The sequence below is a fragment of the Pan troglodytes genome, chromosome 14, assembly GCF_028858775.2.
Source record: "Pan troglodytes isolate AG18354 chromosome 14, NHGRI_mPanTro3-v2.0_pri, whole genome shotgun sequence".
Taxonomy (NCBI): domain Eukaryota; kingdom Metazoa; phylum Chordata; class Mammalia; order Primates; family Hominidae; genus Pan; species Pan troglodytes.
Window position 1 is genome coordinate 27498447 of NC_072412.2, and position 21163 is coordinate 27519609.

The 21163-nt window shown below is 43.8% G+C and overlaps 1 protein-coding gene across 11 annotated transcripts in view; it reads right to left on the bottom strand.

Moving 5' to 3' along the window:
* FLT1 (fms related receptor tyrosine kinase 1) overlaps positions 1 to 21163 on the bottom strand; it is a 195012-nt gene that overhangs the window by 31488 nt on the left and 142361 nt on the right. For all 11 annotated transcript variants that reach the window (XR_010150625.1, XR_010150626.1, XM_009426791.4 and 8 more), the window contains 3 exons: positions 13575 to 13681; positions 7326 to 7458; positions 2178 to 2282 (listed from right to left, as the gene is read on the bottom strand). Coding sequence is in view for 9 of the 11 variants with exons in the window: in XM_009426791.4 (XP_009425066.1) it covers positions 2178 to 2282; positions 7326 to 7458; positions 13575 to 13681 (345 nt within the window). In the remaining 2 variants the exon portion in view is untranslated. The remainder of the gene's footprint in view (positions 1 to 2177; positions 2283 to 7325; positions 7459 to 13574; positions 13682 to 21163) is intronic.

Genomic DNA, 21163 nt, shown 5'->3' on the forward strand with positions numbered 1-21163 from the left:
ATGGCTAAAAAAAAAATATAGGCATTTATGAAGACACTACACATGCAATCTGTATTACATAGAAGAGATTCTCTGAGCCTTTTAAAAAAATCTCAGCTGGGTGCAGTGGCTCACGCCTGTAATCCCAGCACTTTGGGAGGCTGAGACAGGAGGATTGCTTGAGCCCAGGAGTTTGAGACCAGCCTGGGCAAGATGGCGATACTGTCTCTACAAAAAAAAATTTTTTTGAATTAGCTAGGTGTGATGGTGTGAGCCTCTAGTCCCAGCTATTTGAGAGGCTGAGGTGGGAGGACTGCTTGAGCCTGAGAGGCAGAGGCTGCAGTGAACTATGATCATGCTACTGCACTCCAGCCTGGGCGACAGAGTAAAACCCTGTCTCTTAGAAAAAAAAAAAATCTCGAGTCAGAATCTTCTTTCAAACTCATTCATCTCCCTATAACCCTTTCCTCTTTGGAGGAAAAAAACCAGGTGCTGGTTCAGCTTGCTGTATTTATAGGCAGGGCCACAGGTGTTATCTTGGACCCACAACAGACTAGTGTGGATATCAGAGCTGCCTCTCCTAGAGGACAATGTGTGGCAGCAAGCAGAGAAACGGGACTAGCTGAGGAAACAGTTGCTTCCAGATTTAGTTTCCACCTATCTCTAGGTTGGATACTGGATTGCCTCCATAAACTAGGCCAGGATCATCTTCAGGGTTTTGGAGCAGTGCGCCAATTCCAGGAGGCCAGGTCTCTGCAGCCCCTCTTTTGTGGCACACTGGTATGGAGGAAAGAGCATTGCATTCAAAGCTGGAAGACTTTCGCACACAAACCCTTACTTACACTGAGCAGCTGTGTGGCCTTGCAGAGGCTATTTAACCTTTCTTGGCCATGTTTCCTCATCTGCAAACTGAGGATAATAATGTCTACCTCACAAAGCTGTTGAGAGGAAATAAGAAAAATGGCTGTTTTGTGTGGTTCAGCCTAATAAGTGAAAGTACCTAGTCTGGTGCTTTCTTACATGGAAGACATGTTGATGCCTCTTCTCTTCAGAATCTGGGGTTCTTGCGGGGAGGGTGCTAGCATGCCTCTATTTTGACAGAAATACCTGCCTTCGTCTGGGAAGTCTACCCCAAACAAAAGTTCTGACTTGTGGATACCAAACTCCTTCCCAGACTACTTTCAGAGCAGAACTGGCAGGTTCTTTGCAGAGTTTTATTAGTTTTTTCTTGAGGAGTACAGCCTTTTGAAGTTGAAAATATATTTACATGGGGCTTTTGAAATAATGGAGTTATTGCTAGAAGATTAAGAACTTTGACATCTCCCTAAGCAAACAACCCTTTCTCCTGGAGCCTGTACTAGGTACCCGTGTAGATGGACTCACAGCTTGCTGGGCTTCAAAATTTCCCAGCAGTATCCTGGAGACTTTGGAAAGTTAAAAGCTGCTTTTTGAGTTTTCAGTTCTGTTGAGTTGAAGCATCATAAAATTCCATTACAGATGAAGAAATGAAGTATTTTCTACACTGTAAAGGACCTGTGAGTCTTTGAGACATGTGGTTTACACAGTTTTCACTGATTTTCATTTTCAATCTGTCTTTGGTGTTGGGCATAAGTCACTGTGTGATTTGGTTCTACCTCCCAGTGCTTCACAGAGTAGTAGTATCTTTCAACACTAGAAAGATAATTCAGGTTTTTAAACTGCTAAAGAGGAAATGTTTTATGGCTGAGGTAGTTAGTACAAAATAGTTTAGAGTTCTGATCAACTCAATTGTTCTAGCTTTATAGTTTTACTTTATAGTCAGGTCAAGCCCAAGCAAAGCCATTGGGATTTAGAATGTGCTGCTAAGTTTCCATTACAACATCACAGTAGATCATGCCAAAATCTGAACCTGCAGTTACAATGGGCTTAAGTCCCTTGTTGTCTACAGTCTGTGATGTGAGATGAGAAAGACCTTTGAGGTGACAGAGATCATTTTCCTATGGACAGTGCTGGATTGTTCCATTTACAAGGTTTCTTCTGAGCTCGTGCTGGCCTAATCTAAAACTCGTGAGCAAAGAGGCCTCTAGCAGTAGAAGAAAATTATGTGTCCAGAGCAGAAAAGCTTGTGTCTGTTCCCAGGCTATATCTAACTTGTACCAACATTTAGGAAATGCAAAATGGTGATGGGTCAGTTGAAAGCCAAACTACAGCATACATACCTTTCAGCATTTTCACAGCCACAGTCCGGCACGTAGGTGATTTCTTAATGCCAAATGCTGATGCTTGAACCACTTTTCCAAAAGCCCCTCTTCCAAGTGATTTGCCTGTAATGAAGAGAAGACACTGGTTTGTTTGCCGAGGCAATAGGGTGAGTTTAAGTCTTTTTCAGGAAGGAAATGCCTTTTCCTATGTGTGCATGTGAGGCATGGAATCTCCAGTGAACTAACCCTAAAAGAGACAAAGTAAGGGACTTATTTCTGGAGTCTCTTCCTTTCAACTCTTAACTCTGTTCCTGAGGCCCCACATCCTTCAAAGATAGAGTAAGTCCCTAGAAGGCATTCAGTGAAGGTAGATGTCCAGTTTCCTTTCCACAGCGTCCTCCCTTAGGAGAGATGGGACCAAGTCCCGTGTAGTTTCTTCCATTGTTTAATAACATTATGACCAAGAAGACTTCCCTGTGTGGAACCTAAGCTCTTTTTCTTTTTCCATTTACAGTCATTTTTCTTTCATCTGTTTTCAGCAAAAAGGGAGAAATAGAAAATGGTGGTTACTACTGTGGATTATAATAATGCTCATAACTTTAAAATAATCACTAAGTCATTTATCCGACTTCCCTACCAGGCAAAATATTCCCAGTCTTTCTAATGTGTCTTAGGTGAAGATTACAAATCCTCGTGGTTCAGCACAGGAGCCTGGTCAACCACTGGTAGTGATTTGTTTCAACCCCAGAGAGGTAGTTGCTAAATGCAATAACTAAGCAAGGTTCCTTTCATGGTCCCCATAATGCTATGCTATAATGACTGTTAATATGTTTCTTTCCCTATCCTAGAATGAGCCAGGGAGTCCTTGCCCCCCTTTACTCTGGGGGGCAGGGACCATGTCTGAATCTTCCCAGAACCTAACTTGATGCCTGGTGCTATCTGTTATTACTGAATATTGCTGCAGAATGGAGAGTGGTGTTCAGGAATGTGTGGGTTGCCCAAAGCAAGTCTCCAGGTCATAGGTAACTAGAGGGGCCCATGGGATGGAGACCCTGAGATTGATGCCCTTTAGGGAGGGCACTCCCTGGAGTACCTAAGCTGCCTTTTATATCAGGGAACCTCCTTTTGCACATCAGGAAACAGCTCAATAGAACCCAGAGAAATGGTGCACCTCCAGCATGATATACCCAAAGAAGAGTAAGTGAAGTAAGTCAGTCTTTTTTTGGCTTTTCTTGGGGGAAGGGGAAATGACAGAATACCACTGGTTGGTTAAAACTATTATAAATCCTGGCAGTTAGAGTGTTAATTTAACACAACCCCTCCTTTCCCAACCAAGTGCTCTTTCTTAGACCCGTCTGATAATGTGCCTTCAGTTAATGAACCTTCTTTCCTCCCTTCCTTCCTCATTACTCCACTCCCTTTCCCCAAAGGGCATTTTTTTTTTTAATTTTCTTGTAGTTTGTAATGAAGCTTTGCTTCTTCCTCATCATATTAGAACCTTTCTACTTTTATGCCCAACTACTCAGTGACAAAAATGTCTTTACCTTGCTCTGCTTAATGTCTTCTACTACCCACCACCCCAGGTGTCCAGTTAGGATGTATGAAAATTTCACTTATACCAGTGTCATCATTAGGGCCTGTGTGTGGCTGTCTGCAGGGACATGCTCTGCATTCAGAGAGAACACTGGGGAGATGACACGTTTCTCTTTTTGTGAAACATGCTCCCGTAGTGATTACTAAATGACATTCCTCCCAGAGCATGCAACACGGGCAGAGCTACAGCCTCTGCTTCCTTCTTCGCATAAAATTGTTGAAGAAATAGATCAGGATGGGGACCCTCTATTTGAAATAAAAGAGCCTCCAGTGGATCCTGAAAGTGCTACATCTGAAAATCCGGTGTGGGAAGAGCGCTGGCAGATGCCTTCTCTATACTAGTAAAAACTGGTGCATTTTGGTTGGAGGTTTATTCCTTGCTTTATTTGGGATAAAGTATCAATGTTTTTCTTCCACAATGCCTTCCACCATCTAAAAAGAAACGTGTCCTGAGCCTGAGAAATATCCAGATCTTTTCTCCTTACACACGTAAGACCCTTGCATGTTTGGGGCAGGTGGCATCCTTTGCACTTTTCATAGTTTCAGCCCCCACATCCCCTCTTAGCCGTCACAACACACTTTGTTTTAACAAGTGTTTGGGACTTTGCTTCTTATCATTGAGAATAAACTGGCTCTCATTTGGCTTCCCTCAGCCTTTTCATTTATTCTCTTGGAAGCTGACTGCTGCCTCATAAAACAGCATGAAGCTGTTGTGGGCTCCTTAATCATCTGATGTGTTGGAATCCTTCTGCAGACCCATGGTTCCAGTTTCAGGGGAGCCCAGTTGCATCAGACTTGACCTCACCTGATCTTTCTTTTCCCTTAAAATTCTCCTCAGTGTTTCCTGGAATGCCACTAACGAGCTCGGAAGTGTGCTAGGTCATTGCCATACAATGCAAGGATATTGGAATCTCCTCCAAGAATGTCCTGGACTGGCCAGGGGCCCTGGACACGCTGGGGAGAGTGTATGGCAGCATGGGTTGGGCCGTCTCTGGCATTCAGGGCTGGTCTTAAAAGAGGCAGCACCAGCCCAGGCACCATTCACTTGCCAAACTCCCGACTCCCTGTATTGTTTGCTGTAGTAGGTAATTCTGACTTTTGATTATTTTTCAATAGAAAGATGCAGTGTTGAACATTATTCTAACTTTTTTTTTTTTTTTTTTTTTGGAGACGGAGTCTCACTCTGTTGCCCAGGCCGGAGTGCCGTGGCGTGATCTTGGCTCACGGCAACCTCCACCTCCTGGGTTCAAATGATTCTCCTGGCTCAGCCTCCTGAGTAGCTGGGACTACAGGCACGCGCCACCACAGCTGGCTCATTTTTGTATTTTTAGTAGAGACAGGGTTTCACCATGTTGGCCAGGCTGGTCTCGAACTCCTGACCTCAGGTGACCCACCCACCTCAGCCTCCCAAAGCGCTGAGATTACAAGCGTGAGCCACCACACCCAGCCTATTCTAACTTCTATAATAAATATATAGGAGCTGAATTATCTCCTAACTTCTGTGATAAATTTATAGAAGCTGAATTCCCTCCCATGGGTTAGTGAGGAATCTTTTTTTTTTTTTTTTTTAAGATTCTTTTTGTTCTTGGATTTCAGGAATTTTAATGGTAGCAACACCTTTGACCCAACCTCCAACTGCATCCATCTATCAGGTACTATAAATTCCAATCCCACTCACTAGGGCTGCTGATAGTAACCAACAAGTAGATACAGCTGAAACCAGATATAACCTTGTGTATTTCTCTACATTTACAACCCCAGTATAACTGCCAGTTAAAACAGCCTTTTCTCTCTATCTGGACATAATCTGGGTTATTTTCAGTTGCTAGACATTACTTCAAATTACTTTGTCATTTATTTGGCTTAAGAAATAAACAAGTCTTGGGCCTCCTTGCTCCCACGTTAATCAATCAGAGGAGTGTACCTCGGGGCCTTGCAGCCACACTCTGTATTGAAAGACAAAGTTAGCAGACTTGACACACTTTCTCTCACCCAACAGAGACACTCAAATGGACATCAGCCAAATTCTAGCATGTGGCAACTCTGGAAAGGAAAAGAGTGATAAGAACGCTCTTCAACAAGGAGACTCTCCTGAAATGGGATTATTTAAACCCACAGAGCCCCAGGGGAATTCTGGTAGAAGGATTAGCAATCTGTGATGTGGTGTGGATCACAATGATACTAGGAAGGAATGAAGCGATGGGACAGAAAGCTCATGTGTCCTATACTGGAAGAAGCATGTTTGATTATGACTAATAACTCTGGAAAGCAATGTGAGCTGAGAATGGCTCGTGATTGTGGGAAAATTATCCCATATTTCCTGCCAAGGTCACTGAGGGGTTGGGCTAGCTGCCATATAATTTAGACTTGCAGAAGGAACTCTTCCAGTGTGCCACCTGCCCTTAACTACTCTAAATGTAGTTGATTTTTTCCTCCTGTCCACATCCATTGCTGGCTTTCTCCTGTCTCTCCAGCTTTTAACTGATTTCCAAGTTTCCTCCCCAAGCCAAATAGAACATGCTCCCGAGGCCAGTCCTTCCTCAGTGTAAGCAGAATCATTTCAAGGCCCAAGAGAAAAACAAAAGCCATTTTCCTCTCTCTGCCCCCTAAATCCCTCACCCCAGTATCATTTGCATGTAAGGAGAAGGACGATACTGTTGAATTTGGAACAACAGGCTCTCCACACCGAGAGGGACAAGCTCCAAGAACACTGGATCCACAATCTGTTTTCTTAGTTCCAACTACTAATGACTCTGGCATACACAGGAGTGAGTGGAAAACTTTCAGAAGCCACAATCCAAACATTTTGGGTAGGAGTAATTGAGGTTCCAATTGTTTTGTAGCACCAGAGGCTGGAGATTAATGGGCTTTGTGACGTCTGAGCTGGAGGAACTGGAAGGTAGGCTGCGGGAAAGCACATTTGCCTGCTGTTTATAGCATCTGCCCTACCTGGAAAACAACAGTCTTTGCTTTTCAAAAGTGAAACTTAAATGACTCCCCTAGGGCTTTCTACTCGGTCTGGACATTCCCAGGAAAATCAAAGTATGTAATTTGTGGATTTGTGCAGAGGGTTTTTTTGATCCATGGCCTTGAAGAGCACCAACTCTTTCACCGAATGTTTGATTTCACTGTTCCTTGCCACCCTCAATTATGTTCTGGATCACATATTTCTAATCCCTCAACAGTTTCATTATGTAAGCATGCGTGTACTTGTAATGCCTCTCTCTCCGCCCCCCTTCACTTACCACTTTTGCACCTATCTCCAGACTGAGCCCTTTGAGGGAAGAGATGCAAGCACCTTTGTGTCTCCAGGGCTTAGACCAGTGTCTGCTGCTCAGAGAAGGTGCCTAATAACTGTTGCAAGAACAAACAGGTGCTGCCTGTCACCTTGTACTGTTATCTGAGCATTGCATTGGAATTATTTACTTTTGTGTCCATCTCCCTTGCTAGTTTGTGAGCAGCTGGAGGGTAGAATCCCAGGTCTAGTTTACGTTCGCATCTCTCAAAGCACAGTGTTTTTCATGTAATATGTGCTCAGTATAGGTTTATGAATCTGTTGAACAAATATCTTACCCAGTTTAAGTCTCTCCCGGGCAAACTCCCACTTGCTGGCATCATAAGGGAGCCGCTCACACTGCTCATCCAAAGGAACTTCATCTGGGTCCATTATAATTGATAGGTAGTCAGTCTTTATTTCAGAAGAAGCCTGAGAAATAAAGAGATCTCAAAGTCATCGAGAAGAAAACAACTTTACAAATCCTGGATATTCCGTTAACATCCACTGTTTTATTTGGGATCATTTGGTTGAAACTGTGTGGCCAGGTACAGAAAGTACTTCTCCACATTCACATACACTCATCACACTTAGGTGTGCAATTTCTATTAAACAACTCCTTACTATTCCCACACTACATTTCTGTAATGTGAGCTCTACCATCCTATCTTGGATAACATGCACTCAAATTCTCCAGTGACCTTATGTGTTGTACTTGATCTTAAACAATTATATGATGGTCTTGCTAAAAAATGCAAAGCATTTTTATAAAGTCATTCCAAACAATGACTAAAAATAACTTCCCATGGCCATCTTGTATAAGCAGGAATATACATTACAGATGGGCCAACAGCGGGGCGCACTGTGGCTTTTCTACATATATAGGAAAAGCAAGAAGTGGCAAAGTAAACCCAGGATCCCTGGGGCACTGAAAGGCACATTTCTTATGAAGTGTTTAAACTTTCAGAAGGCCTGACCTCTTAGTTGCTTCAGCTATCTGGAAAGGTTGTAGCTGAATCCTGAGTGAGATTGGAATAAGGTTTACCTTCTGTAAGAAATGTAAGTTGAGGCTGTCTGTGTGGTGGCCTGTAATCCCAGCACTTTAAAAGGCTGAGGTGGGCGGATCACCTGAGGTTAGGAGTTCAAGACCAGGCTGGCCAACATGATGAATCCCCGACTCTACTAAAAATACAAAAATTAGCCAGGTGTGGTGGTACACACCTGCAGTCCCAGCTACTTGGGAGGCTGAGGCAGGAGAGCTGCTTGAACCCAGGAGGTGGAGGTTGCAGTGAGCCAAGATGGCGCCACTGCACTCCAGCCTGGGTGACAGAGCGAGACTCTGTCTAAAAAAAAAAAAAAAAAAAATGATTATTTCAAAGGCCAAGGAGTAAATATGGCATAAGACTTATACACAAGCCACATTCTGACTTCATTTGTCCATTGGTAGGATGTCAAGTGAGTAAGGCAGACATCTGCCTTGAAGTGCTTTTTTATCTTGGTAATGCAAATCAAGCCCAGAAAATACCCTTCATTTCAGATCATAGATAAGTGGATTTACATTTAATGTCTTAGATTCATATCAGTGGGTGTATTTCCTGTTAATGGGCAAATTTCTAGAATTGATGACTGCATGTCTGTGGGCAGACTCTTGGATAGGATGGAAAGGAAGCATGTTTTCCCATATAACTCTTGGCCAGAAGTTATGTAAACTTCATTTAAATGAGTTTTGGGGCCCTTCCTTTTGGTGCTTTTCCCTAAACGGGATCAGAGTTGGAATGGAGAAGACAACTTCTCCATACACACCATTTGACACCCACTCGCATTCTTCAGCCCTTACTCACTCTGTTCTGGGCTGTCACAGCTCACCTCATCCATCACTTGCAATCATTCTCCTTCTCACAAAAATTATCACTAAAATGTGTGACAAATAGCTCAAGGCAGAAAGGTTTGCTTGGCCTCCGTAAAGGATGAGAAGCAAAAAACGATATGGAGCACGTTTGTCACAAACTGTGGTTGCCATTGGTGTTAGACTATGAGGACCCGGCCTGCCACACACTCTGTGAAGAGTATGAATTCCTATAACAGGGTACTAGGTGCCCATTAGAGAAACTGCTGTAGTAGTAGGTTTTATGACTAAACTTTTCAATGTCCTGTATACCCGAGCCCTGAGAAACAATCTCCAATCCTCACAGAGCATAGGATAGCTGAAACCTCGCAAGGGACATCTTGGGCTCATGCAGGATGTGTGGTGAGGCTGGCAGTAGTGTTGACAGAGGCAGGGGAATAGGCGGTGGTAGGCAGTCTCCCCCGTGGCACCTATGGAATTTTATGGTTTATCTCAATAAGGCAGGTGAGAGGAGACACCAAACAAACCTTAAGTGAGGGCTTTGAGGAGACTGTGATAGTAAAATGTTAGTTGGCAAATATTTATTCTTTCAATTGACATTAACACTGAGCAGCTACTAGGTGCTTGGCATGGAGTCTGCACAGCTAAGTGCTTCAAAGCCCAGGCATGGGGGCTGAATACCTGGGTTTGAATCACAGGTCAACTGCTGCTCACCCACACACATAACTGTGGACAAACTGCCCTCTAACCTTAGTTTTCTTATCTGTAATAATGGTACTTATCTCATAGGGTTGTTGTGAATATCAAATGAAATAATCCATGGAAAGCTATTAAGAGCAGGGTCTGGTATGTAGTAAGCCTCAATAAATGTTAGCTATAATTATAACAATAAATGTTAGCTATAGTTATGCAGGGTGAGGAAAAAAGATAAAATGCCATCTTTATCAATGAGGAATTTACATTGTCGTTAGAGGAACCACATGGAAATATTTTGGGATCTCTTGTTCCTCTTTGCCTCCCCCAATCCCTTTCAAATTTTACAGGCATTCTGTTTTTGAGATAATGATCTCTTGCTCTCATTCTTTCTTATTAACATCAAAATTTCACAGAATTTTAGAAATAGAAGGCACCTCTTCAATCTAGTCCCAACGTACCTTTCCAGTTTTATTTTTGTAATTTTTTATATTTTTTAGATGGAGTCTCACTCTTGTCGCCTAGGCTGGAGTGCAGCGATATGATCTCGGCTCACTGCAACCTCTGCCTCCTGGGTTCATGCGATTCTCCTGCTTCAGCTTCCCGAGTAGCTAGGATCATAGGCGCCTGCCACCATGCCCAGCTAATTTTTGTATTCTTAGTAGAGACAGGGTTTCACCATGTTGGCCAGGCTGGTCTCAAACTCCTGACTTCAAATGATCTGCCCGCCTCGGCCTCCCAAAGTTCTGGGATTACAGGCATGAGCCACCGTGCCCGGCCCCTTTCCAGTTTTATTTCTACTGTGCTCCTCTGTGCTAAGTAACCAGACTACTTCCCCGCTCTGGGGAGTAGGAAGGACTAGGGCGGGCTGTTTTTCTGCTTCTTTCCTTCCAGCTACAGCCTTCAAAGTCTGTCTCAAGCCTCGCTTTCTCGGAAGTTTTTTCTCCCCTTCTCCTCCTTTGAACTCCTATAGCCTTTGTACCTCCCTTGCAGATTTGGCAAGTTTTGCTTCTGTTAGATGTATTTCCCTATATGGTGTATCTCCCCTTTCAAAACTATTGTGTGACCTTTGTTTCCTTCTCAAGCAGTGGACTTAGTTGTCATGTCTCAAAATCAGTCACTCCAAATGGCAAAAGCCTGATGTTAAACATTTACCATAGAGGATGGCTGCTGGTCTCTCATACCAGCACTATAAAGTATATCTTATTGGTTGTAAATATCAAATCTAAGGTCAAATAGCCTGGGTTCAAAACTAAGGTCCAACCATAGTGACTTTGGATCAGTTAACTTTGTCTTGCTGAGCCTCAGTTGCCCTCTCTATAAAATGGGAATAATAATATATTTACCTTTTCATATTTTTGGAATAATTTATTGACATACTACATAAAGAGCTTCCCATAAGACCTGGCATATTAATAAGGGCTAATCTCTAGAAACTGAGAAGGCCTTCTGATACTTCTCAAGTCCTACTGATTTTACTTCCCAAATATCCTTGACTCTAATCATTTAGCCAGAGGCACCATAATTTCTTTCTTTCTTTCTCTCTCTCTCTCTTTCTTTCTTTTTCTTTCTTTTTTGAGACAGAGTCTCACTGTGTCACCCAGGCTAGAATGCAGTGGCATGATCTCAACTCACTGCAACTTCTGCCTCCCGGGTTCAAGTGATTTTCCTGCTTCAGCCTCCCTAGTAGCTAGCTGAAACTACAGGCAAGTGCCATCACACCCGGCTTATTTTTGTATTTTTAGTAGAGACGGGGTTTCACCATGTTGGCCAGGCTGGTCTTGAACTCCTGACCTCAGGTGATCCACCCACCTCAGCCTCCCAAAGTGTTGGAATTACAGGCGTGAGCCACTGCGCCCGGCTGCCACTATAATTTCTTTCTTTTCTTTTTTTTTTTGAGACGGAGTTTCACTCTTGTTGCCCAGACAGGAGTGCAATGGGGTGATCTCGGCTCACTGCAACCTCCGCCCCCGGGTCCAAACCATTCTCCTGCCTCAGTCTCCCGAGTAGCTGAGATTACAGGCGCCTGCCACCATGCCCAGCTAATTTTTTGTATTTTTAGTAGAGACGGGTTTTTACCATGTTGGCTAGGCTGGTCTTGAACTTCTGACCTCAGGTGATCCACCCTGAGTGCCAGGCGTCCCAAAGTGCTCAGATTACAGGTGTGGGCCACCGCGCCTGGCCTGCCACCAAAATTTCTCTTCTTTTTTTCTTTCTTTTTTTTTTTTTTGGGACAGAGTCTCGCTTTGTAGCCCAGGCTGGAGTGCAGTGGTGTGATCTTGGCTTACTGCAAGCTCCACCTCCCAGGTTCATGCCATTCTCCTGCCTCAGCCTCCCGAGTAGCTGGGACTACAGGCGCCCTCCACCACGCCCGGCTAATTTTTTGTATTTTTAGTAGAGACGGGGTTTCATCCTGTTAGCCACGATGGTCTCGATCTCCTGATCTCATGATCCACCTGCCTCGGCCTCCCAAAGTGCTGGGATTACAGGCGTGAGCCACCGCGCCCGGCAGCCACCATAATTTCTTACCTGGACTACCATGAAGTCTTCTACCAGGTGCCTCTCTATTCACTCTTGCCCCCCCCCCCCCCCCCGGGTCCATTCTTCTCACAGTAGCCAAAATAATTTTTCCAGACATATATCTGTTACACTAGGTGCCCCACTCCCCCATTCCTGCCTTAGTCTAACATAGCTTTCTTCCCCAAGGCTTCCCATTGCTTTTAGAATATGGACCAAATTCCTCACCATGGCCTACGAGACCCTGCCTGGCCAGGCCTTGCCGCTTTCCCTTCCCATTTCTTGGCAGCCTCACCTCATACCTTGTTCCTCCTGTTCTCCACACTGTAGCCCTGGCCTTCTGTCAGTCTCTCCTTCTCACTGTGTTCCCCCTCCCCTGCCCAGCCTCCTAAATGCTCTTGCCTCTGCCTACGACACTCCTTCCTCTCTTCTTAACCTTGACACTCCTCCTACACATCTTTTAGGCAGCTACTCTTTCAGCTAACTCAGAGTTGCAGTTTGACATTTGTGTGGCTGATTAAAGCCAATCTCTCCTGACTGCTCCCTCCAGCATCTGCCCCACTGTCACCAGAGGGTCTTGCACAGGGCCTGGCATGCTGCACTGAGTGGGTATGCAGTAAATATTTGAAGCATGAATGAATGAATGAATAAATGTAAGCTCTTTTCCCACTGGATTTCAGAGAAGCAGATCATATTACAGACCTAAGTATAGAAATCTGATGCCCTGAATGCCAACCTGGACCTCACACTCTAAAGAACTTAATTTTGTGGTGTGACTCAGAAAGTATAGAAAAAGAGTCCACTTATTTTTACTTCCAATATGTTATGAGAGAAGTCAAAGGTGGGGCCTTTACTTTTTTTTTTTTTTTTTTTTTTGAGACAGGGTCTCACTCTGTCGCTCAGGCTGAAGTGCAGTGGCATATGACTCACTGCTCACTTGACCTCCCAGGCTAAAGTGATTTTCCCACCTCAGCCTCCCGAGTAGCTGGGACTACAGGTGTGCACCACCATACCTGCCTAAGTTTTAAAATTTTTTGTAGAGTCAGGGTCTTACTATGTCGGACAGGCTGGTCTTGAACTCTTGGCCTCAAGCGATCCTCCTGCCTCGGTCTCCCAAAGTGCTGGGATTACAGTCACGTACCACCATGCCCAGTCTCCTTTTTATTTCTTAGCAGAGAGTGAGCGTTAGGAAATAAAGGTTTCACAGGTCCCACACTGACTTTAAAGACTCTATTAACATATTTTATATCAAAAATACCTTCTGTCCCTGAGAAGTATTCATCAGTTCATTGTTACGGCTTTTCTTTTGAACACCCCACCTTGTGGCTAGAGACATTTTGATGATTTATTTTCTTTCTGTGTTCACCAGAGATAGGAATGAGAGGGAAGGGAAAGAAAGAGGGTCTAACATTTGTTTGCCTACTCTAGACATCAGATCAGGCTTTTTAGAATATATGTAAAAAGGAGCATAGAACATCACCTATGTTCTTACCCTTTTCATTTTTCGGATAAAGAGGGTTAATAGGAGCCAGAAGAGAGTCGCAGCCACACAGGTGCATGTTAGAGTGATCAGCTCCAGATTAGACTTGTCCGAGGTTCCTGGAGAGAAAAAAAATCACAATAGTGGTGCAACAAAGAAATTCCCAAACTCAGAATCTTTGTGGTTTTATAAAAGAGGCTCAGTTTCCCTAAATGGTTTATCATAGCGAACCCAATCTGCGGCCACAAAATCAGTCTCTGGGACAGATCTCTTACCTTCTAAGCCAGGCAGTATACATGAACTCACATAGAAAAGGCAGTATACATGAACTCACATAATGAACTCACATAGAAAAGGCTTTCCAGAAATTTTGCTGTCAAGTTTGCAAACTTTGTAATTCCAGAAACAGCTAAGTAAAAATCAGAGGAGAAATTAAAAATGGGAAAAAATTAAGGCAGGAACAAAAGCCCATTAAAATGCTAAATCTGGAATATGTTAAATCTCCCTAATGAGTTTTAGAGGAAATTCTAAAAAAAAAAAAAAAAGACAAAATAATGATATAAAAGGGCTTCTTTGGGACTCACAAAATTCTTCAAAGTAGAATTTAAGAATAAAAATAAATCCAGGACTGTCACAGTTGCCTGTTTGCTCCCTTTGGAACTGCCAGCCCAAAGCGCCCACATCCCACTCCCTGTGTCTAGGGCTCTGTTTCTGGCTTCATCAGCCAGACTGGGGGGCCTGAGATAGAAGAGGCAATTGCTGGACCTGAATCCTTCCCAGTCACCTTCTCTATCAGAATCACAGAGATCAAAAGCTGAGCACTGTTCCTCCAAGACCAAAAGGAAAAGACTTAAAGTATTCAAGCCATGCCTCCAGAGAGGGAACTCTGGAATTTGTAAAGAAATGCCTCCATGGGCCAGAACAGTATTGATTCTTGTGAGCAATTTCCCAGGAATTCTAAAGTAATGCCTTTATCCTTTAACTTAACTACAATGAGACAGAAGTGGCTGGGCATGGTGGCTGGCATCTGTAATCCTAGCAGTTTGGGAGGCTAAGGAGGGAAGATTGCTGGAGCCCCGGAGTTTGAGACCAGCCTGGGCAACATAGCAAGACGCCTTCTCTTAAAAAAAAAAAAGAAAAGATGTGGTAGCACACACTTGTAATCCCAGCTACTCTGGAGGCTGAGGCAGGAGGATCACTTGAGCCCAGGCGTTCCATGCTGTAGTGAGCTATGATTGTGCCACTGAACTCCCGCTTGGGCAACAGAGCAAGACCCGGTCTCAAAAGAGAGAGGGAGGGAAAGAGAGAGAGACAGACAGATAGATGTTTATATTAAGGTGGGCAAAGGACAAGTGAAACTTTCTTTTTAGAAATAATGATGTGGATGAGGATCTAATTTGCTGAGCACTTATATTCTAAGCATGCAAACTATGAAGTCAGGGGCAGTAATACTCCAGTTTCATACATGAGCACTTCATCTTGGGGGCTCTCTGTTTCAATGCAACAAAGATGTATTGAGTTGTACTAGAGGCAAGGTTAGGGGCCGGAGGAGATAGAAAGATTAATGAGGGGCAGTTGCCACTCTCAAGGAGCCCATTGAAACCTAACCAAGAGACTTAAGGCAAATACAAAGAAATTAGATTTTAAAAGATTCGGCAGTTGAGGGAATCTAATATATACTACTATCTAATAGTAATCTAATAATACTTTTTTGAAGAGGTGGCATTTGACATGAATTTTAATCTGCAGGGATGAAGGCAGGGGAGGGCATTATAGGCAGAGGAAACAGTATGAGTAAAGACCCAGACCTGGCCAAGTGCGATGGCACACGCCTGTAATCCTAGCGCTTTGGGAGGCCGAGACGGGCAGATCACCTGAGGTCAGGAGGTCAAAACCAGCCTGGCCAACATGGTGAAACCCTGTCTCTACTAAAAATACAAAAAAAAAATTAGCTGGGTGTGGTGGGGGGGGGGGCACCCAGCTCCTCGGTAGTCTGAAGCAGGAGAATAGCTTGAACCCAGGAGGCGGAGGTTGCAGTGAGCTGAGATCGCACCACTGCACTCCATCCTGGGTGACAGAGTGAGACTCCATCTCAAAACCAAAACAAGACACAAGACCCAGACCTGGGAAAAGATAGGGCAGTATAATACAAGATACAAGACAGGACCAGACCATAGAGGATTCTGAGCATCTGTGTGATGGTTTTGATCTAAAGGCTGCAGGCAGTTGGAGCCAAGGTTTCCTGCCCAAATCATAGCAAATGCACAAGCTGGAAACCTGAGATAACAATAACTCATTGGCCCTTATTGAGTGCTTCCTATTCTAGGGACTTTTCTAAGGACCAACATATATTCATTCACCAAAGACACAAAAATCCTACAAGCTAGATTATTCCCATTTTATGAATGAGGAAATTGAGACACAGACAGATTAAGCCTCTTGCCCAAAGTCACACAGCCTGCAAGTGGTGGAGCTGTGATTTTAACCCAGATAATCTGACTTCACATGCTTAACCACTAAGCTTTCAAGAGTATGCCACTTCCTCCTCTCTGATCCTTCCAGCCTTTACAAGCGCAGATTAATCACTTCCTATTGGCCATAGTCCCCGCCACAAAGTTATCTTTTAGTCTGGAGTGGAAACTGATATTTTCTCTCCATCCAACCCATCACAAAGTCCTGCCCATTCTACTTCCTTGGATCATTAAATTATCAGCTCTCCTACCCAGCTGTGACTGCCTAAAATAAGGCCTTATCAGTTCTCACCAGGACTACCTCATTGGCCATGGCTCCCTCCAGTCTGTCCTCCACCTCTGCAGCCAGAGTGATCTTGCCAAATCACCAATTTAAAATCCTATTACTCTTCTGTCTAAATTCCGTCATCTGTTCCCTGTCACCATCAGGATAAAAGTCCAAATCCTTAAATCCTTTATGCCCAACCTTGCCTCTCTTTTCAGCTTCATCTCCTGCTGTCCTCCCACTTGCTTCAGTCACGCCACAGTTCTTATAGTTTCTTAAATACACCAACCCTTCAGAACCTCCATGCTTTGGCTTTTGCTATTTCTCTGCCAAAATGTGTGCTTCCTGATGACTGAGTCCATAACTTATTCACCCTACTCATCAGCTTGGGCGAATGAATGTATATATATGTTTTGCTTTACCTACCTCTAAAGAGTTTCATGAGGGTTTTAAAGAGTTTAGGGGCCGGGCGCGGTGGCTCATGCCTGTAATCCCAGCACTTTGGGAGCCCGAGGTAGGCGGATCATGAGGTCAAGAGATCGAGACCATCCTGGCTAATACGGTGAAACCCCGTCTCTACTAAAAATACAAAAAATTAGCTGGGCATGGTGGCAGGCGCCCGTAGTCCCAGCTACTCAGGAGGCTGAGGCAGGGGAATTGCTTGAACGCGGGAGGCGGAGGTTGCAGTGAGCCGAGATGGTGCCACTGCGCCACTGTACTCCAGCCTGAGCTACAGAGCGAGACTCCGTCTCAAAAAAAAAAAAAAAAAGAGTTTAGGGTCACGTCTCTGTTCCTGTGTATTACTTCATAAAACATATTGACCACCACCTCTGTTGCAGATATGTTCTAGGTGCTGGTATACAGTTAGAAGAGAAAGGGCATGGTTGGAGCTCACAGTCTGGTATTCAACTATGAACTGATGAGTGTGTTATAAGTTCTGAGTGAAGCAGCAGAACGTAGGGCTATGGTCCTCTTCTTCACTGCTACATTCCCAGGGTTCAGAATAGTGCCTGGCATATAGTAGACATCCTGAAAATAGTGGTCAAATGAATGAATTGGCTTATTTGCTGCTTTGTCAGCTGGTCTTAAGTTTCCCTGAACCTCATGGGGTTGATTGAAAATAACTTCCTTAAAGAAATTTCTAAGTGTGATAACCTTTTCTCTCACTACACATCCTCACAATGGGAAGATTGTAAGCTCAAGTTCATATGAGTTTGGTTTCTTTCTCCACAGTGACAGTGAGGTTTAATGCGGCCTTGCTGTACACACACACACACACACGCGCGTGCACACACACACACACGCACACATTCTTGCTTATGCTGCAAATAAATTTTGTGGAATTTGATTGGGATTGGGATCCTCTCAGGACACAGTGGCCTTTGGCTGTCGGAGATGCTGATAGCATCTTGAGACATTGCACTGTCTGCATAAAACCTCTGCAGATGCTTCCCGCATGGAATGCACTAAGAGAGGCCCCCTTGATTGTGGGAACTTTCCTGCTGCATTCTATGGGACAGGAAGCTGACCCCCAAAGTCTAATTCCACAGTCCTTACTCAAGCAAAATTCATTTCAGTGGACCAAATGTGTTTGTGTGCAATACTTACACATTTAAGGAATCAGCCCATTAAAAAACATCTTCAAGATGACCATTTATCGGGAAGGAAAGATCTATTTAATATTAATAATGTTCAGTACTGCTTATTGAAAAATATTAGAATTTTACAGTATGTGCTGTAGTATCAATGCTCTATTGCATTTGATGGCTTAGTCTCTATCTCTGTTTGAAAAGCGACTGTTAGGACAGTCTTATGCTGGGTGACTGACTGAAGTGAACCCTTAGGTGTTTTCTCAGCAGTCAAACACACTGGCCTGACTAAACCCAGCTTCAACTTGCTGGTGACAGCTGATGAGCTAAGTGCATGAGATAACCCAGCAGCACACAGGAGTGGAAAGAGGCCAGGGAAATGTGGGTGGGATTTGACAGTAACTAGGAGTTAGCACTGGGTCTCAGGGACGTGGCTCCCGCATGATGTGCATGAAAGGCCAGCATCAGGACACAGTACAAGGTTATTTTTATTTGGGATACTGACAAGAATATAGCCAATTTGAAGAGTGTATGTTAACTGTGTCTATGACAGACTGTTGACCTGGTTGCACAGAGCATTCCATGTCAAGTACTCTCCCAGGCTTTATACCATCCCTTTTGGAATAGGGAGGGGAGATGCCACACCAGGGATGGTCTGAGTTCTGAAGGGGTGTGTATCTTGCCTGACGTCTCTGCAGCTGCGCAGTGTCCTGAGCTTTCCATAGCAATAGTAGCTCTCTGTACACACGGCCTGGGCTGCATGGTCTGGTGGCATCACACCAGCCCTGATGTATGGCCCTGTGTGGTATCAGACTGCATGAATGGGTAGGCAGCAGAGCCAGCCAACTCACCTCATGCAATATAACCAGACAGAGTTTCCCAAGGAGTTAAGGAAACACCCCAAGCAAAAGACCAGAGCACCTTGTCCCAGGGCCTGCCTTGACTTAGGGACCAAACACAGGTTTCATCGGGAAAGGGCAGGTACTCTGTGCCCCAGTTTCCTCATCCTTACAAAGTGGAGATAACAGCCCCTTCCTCACACGTGAATTGTGTTAACTTAGTGTTAGCTATTATTTTGAAGCCTGCTTGCCTGCCTTCCTTCCTTCCCTCCTCCCCTCCTTCCTTTCTTCTTTCCTTCCTTCCCTCCTTCCTTCCTTCTTTCCTTTCTCTCTCTCTCCCTCTCTCCCTCCCTCTCCCACCATCTCTCTGTTTCTCCATCTGCACCCCTTACTCCAACCCTTTTCTTTTTTTTTCCTTATCACTTTTTGGACCTCAAGTGCAGAGTAATTTTTCTTCATCGAAACACATTGCATGTATTATTTAATACAAGTTGCCTTTTCTTTCTGAAACAAATCAGATTTGGACCTAAGTACTCATCAATTTCTGCAAACAACTGGTCCACTACCTCCCTGAGAAATTTGCCTGATCCTAGGGTTGGTTTAGGTGTTATTCTCTGGTTCTATTGTTATTATAATTTGAGTAACTACTTATGTGGGTTTATTGCCCATTAACCTGTTAGGACCTCAAGAGAAGGACATGTTTCTTGTTCGCTTTGAGTCTCCAGCATTGACTCAGAGGAAGTCTCAATAAAGATTTAGGTATGAACGAAAAGAAAATTACTCAGATGCACTTTGACCTGACTCTCAAGATCCCCGAGCAACATAAGCCACTCAACCAGTGCCGTCTCCTTCTATGTAAAACCCAGTCAGCATAATCCAGGTAACCTTACTTACTATATGGTTTCTCTAGAGCCTATTGAAATGTTAAAATAGGCCTGCAGACCTTTATTACTGTCGATGAAGTTTTTTAGGAATCTATGTACACCAATTTGGAACCACTCCTAAGGACAGTGATGTATGGAAATGCTGTATTCCCATTACATTTTAAGTACATTTTCAAGAGTACTGTTAAGTAAGGATATTTAAATTGCTGTTACGTGACGTTAGTTCTGGAACACATTTCTTTTTTCACAAGTTAAATCCTTAAGTCAAACAGGAATTCTGTGGCTTAGAACACCTTTTAGGTGACCCACTGGTTAAGTCCAGGAAAAGTATAATACAGAAACTTTTGTTGAAATGGAATTTGGTATATCATGTTAACAAACGGTAATGTTAGCTAACACTTACAAAATTTTTATTATATGCCAGATGCTGTTTTAAATGTGTTAATCCTTACAACAAGCCTATAAAGATTGGTATACCATCATTAGCATGCCCATTTTACAATGAGAGACTGGAAGCACCAGGAAGGTAAGGAACTTGGCAAAAGTTATGCAGCCCATGAAGAATGAGGCATCCGGCTTCAGAATGGGTCTTTTTAACCACCATGCTGTGCTACCTTAAAGTTGAGGTATAGAGCATAAAACCTATAGAGCAATAGAGCAGGATGGTTGAACATGGCTACAATTCTCAGCTCTGCCATTTCCAAGCTATGTAACCCTGGACAAGTCACTTAACCTTTTTGAGCCTAGATTCTCCCTTTTAACTAACTGTACTTCCTTGTACCTGTAGGATTATTGCAAAACTTGAGTAGGATTACGGATGTTATGTGCTGAAAATAGTGCACTGCATGTTCTATAAGCACAAGATATTAATTACATGGTCCCAGGCCCTCGCAGAGCCCAGCACCAAGTTCTCTAGGCCTAACACCCACTTCTATGATACCCGATGCAGTTTTATGCCCGCCTAGTTTCTACAGAAGGAATTAAGATGAATATCTTTTGAGTTTGAATTATTTTGCCTCAAGAACTCTCTACAAAGACCTCAAATCAGCCTAACTGAATTCCATCACCATTTTTTTAAATTCTTCTTGATCAAGGCCAGCTTTATGTCACTGGTTAGATTTGAAGTATAAAGGCATGTGTATCCCTGTCCCTCAGCCCTCCTATTGGCATTAGTGCACAGCTGGTTTATCTCTGTTTTGAGCACTGCTCTCTCCTCGGGAAACCTTTCTAAATAGCCAACACCCATGAGAGGTGTAACATCAATCCCCAGCATATTCATGCGAATTAGTTTATCACATCCTTTCTCAGTGCCAGGATAGTCATAGGAGTGAATTTGGGGGCAGGATTCAGGAAGAGAGGAGCTAACGTGGAGGGAGGTCAGTCAGGGATCAGAGGAGGGTCAAAATGGAGAACTGAAAACTGATAGCTGGCCAAGGGCAATAGAAAGGAGTGACTGAAGACCCATGGCCATATTGTTTTCAGTTTTTTCTATTACTGACTTCTGGGATTTAATTTATTAGGGAACACAGTGTCTACTTTCTACTGGATGAGTC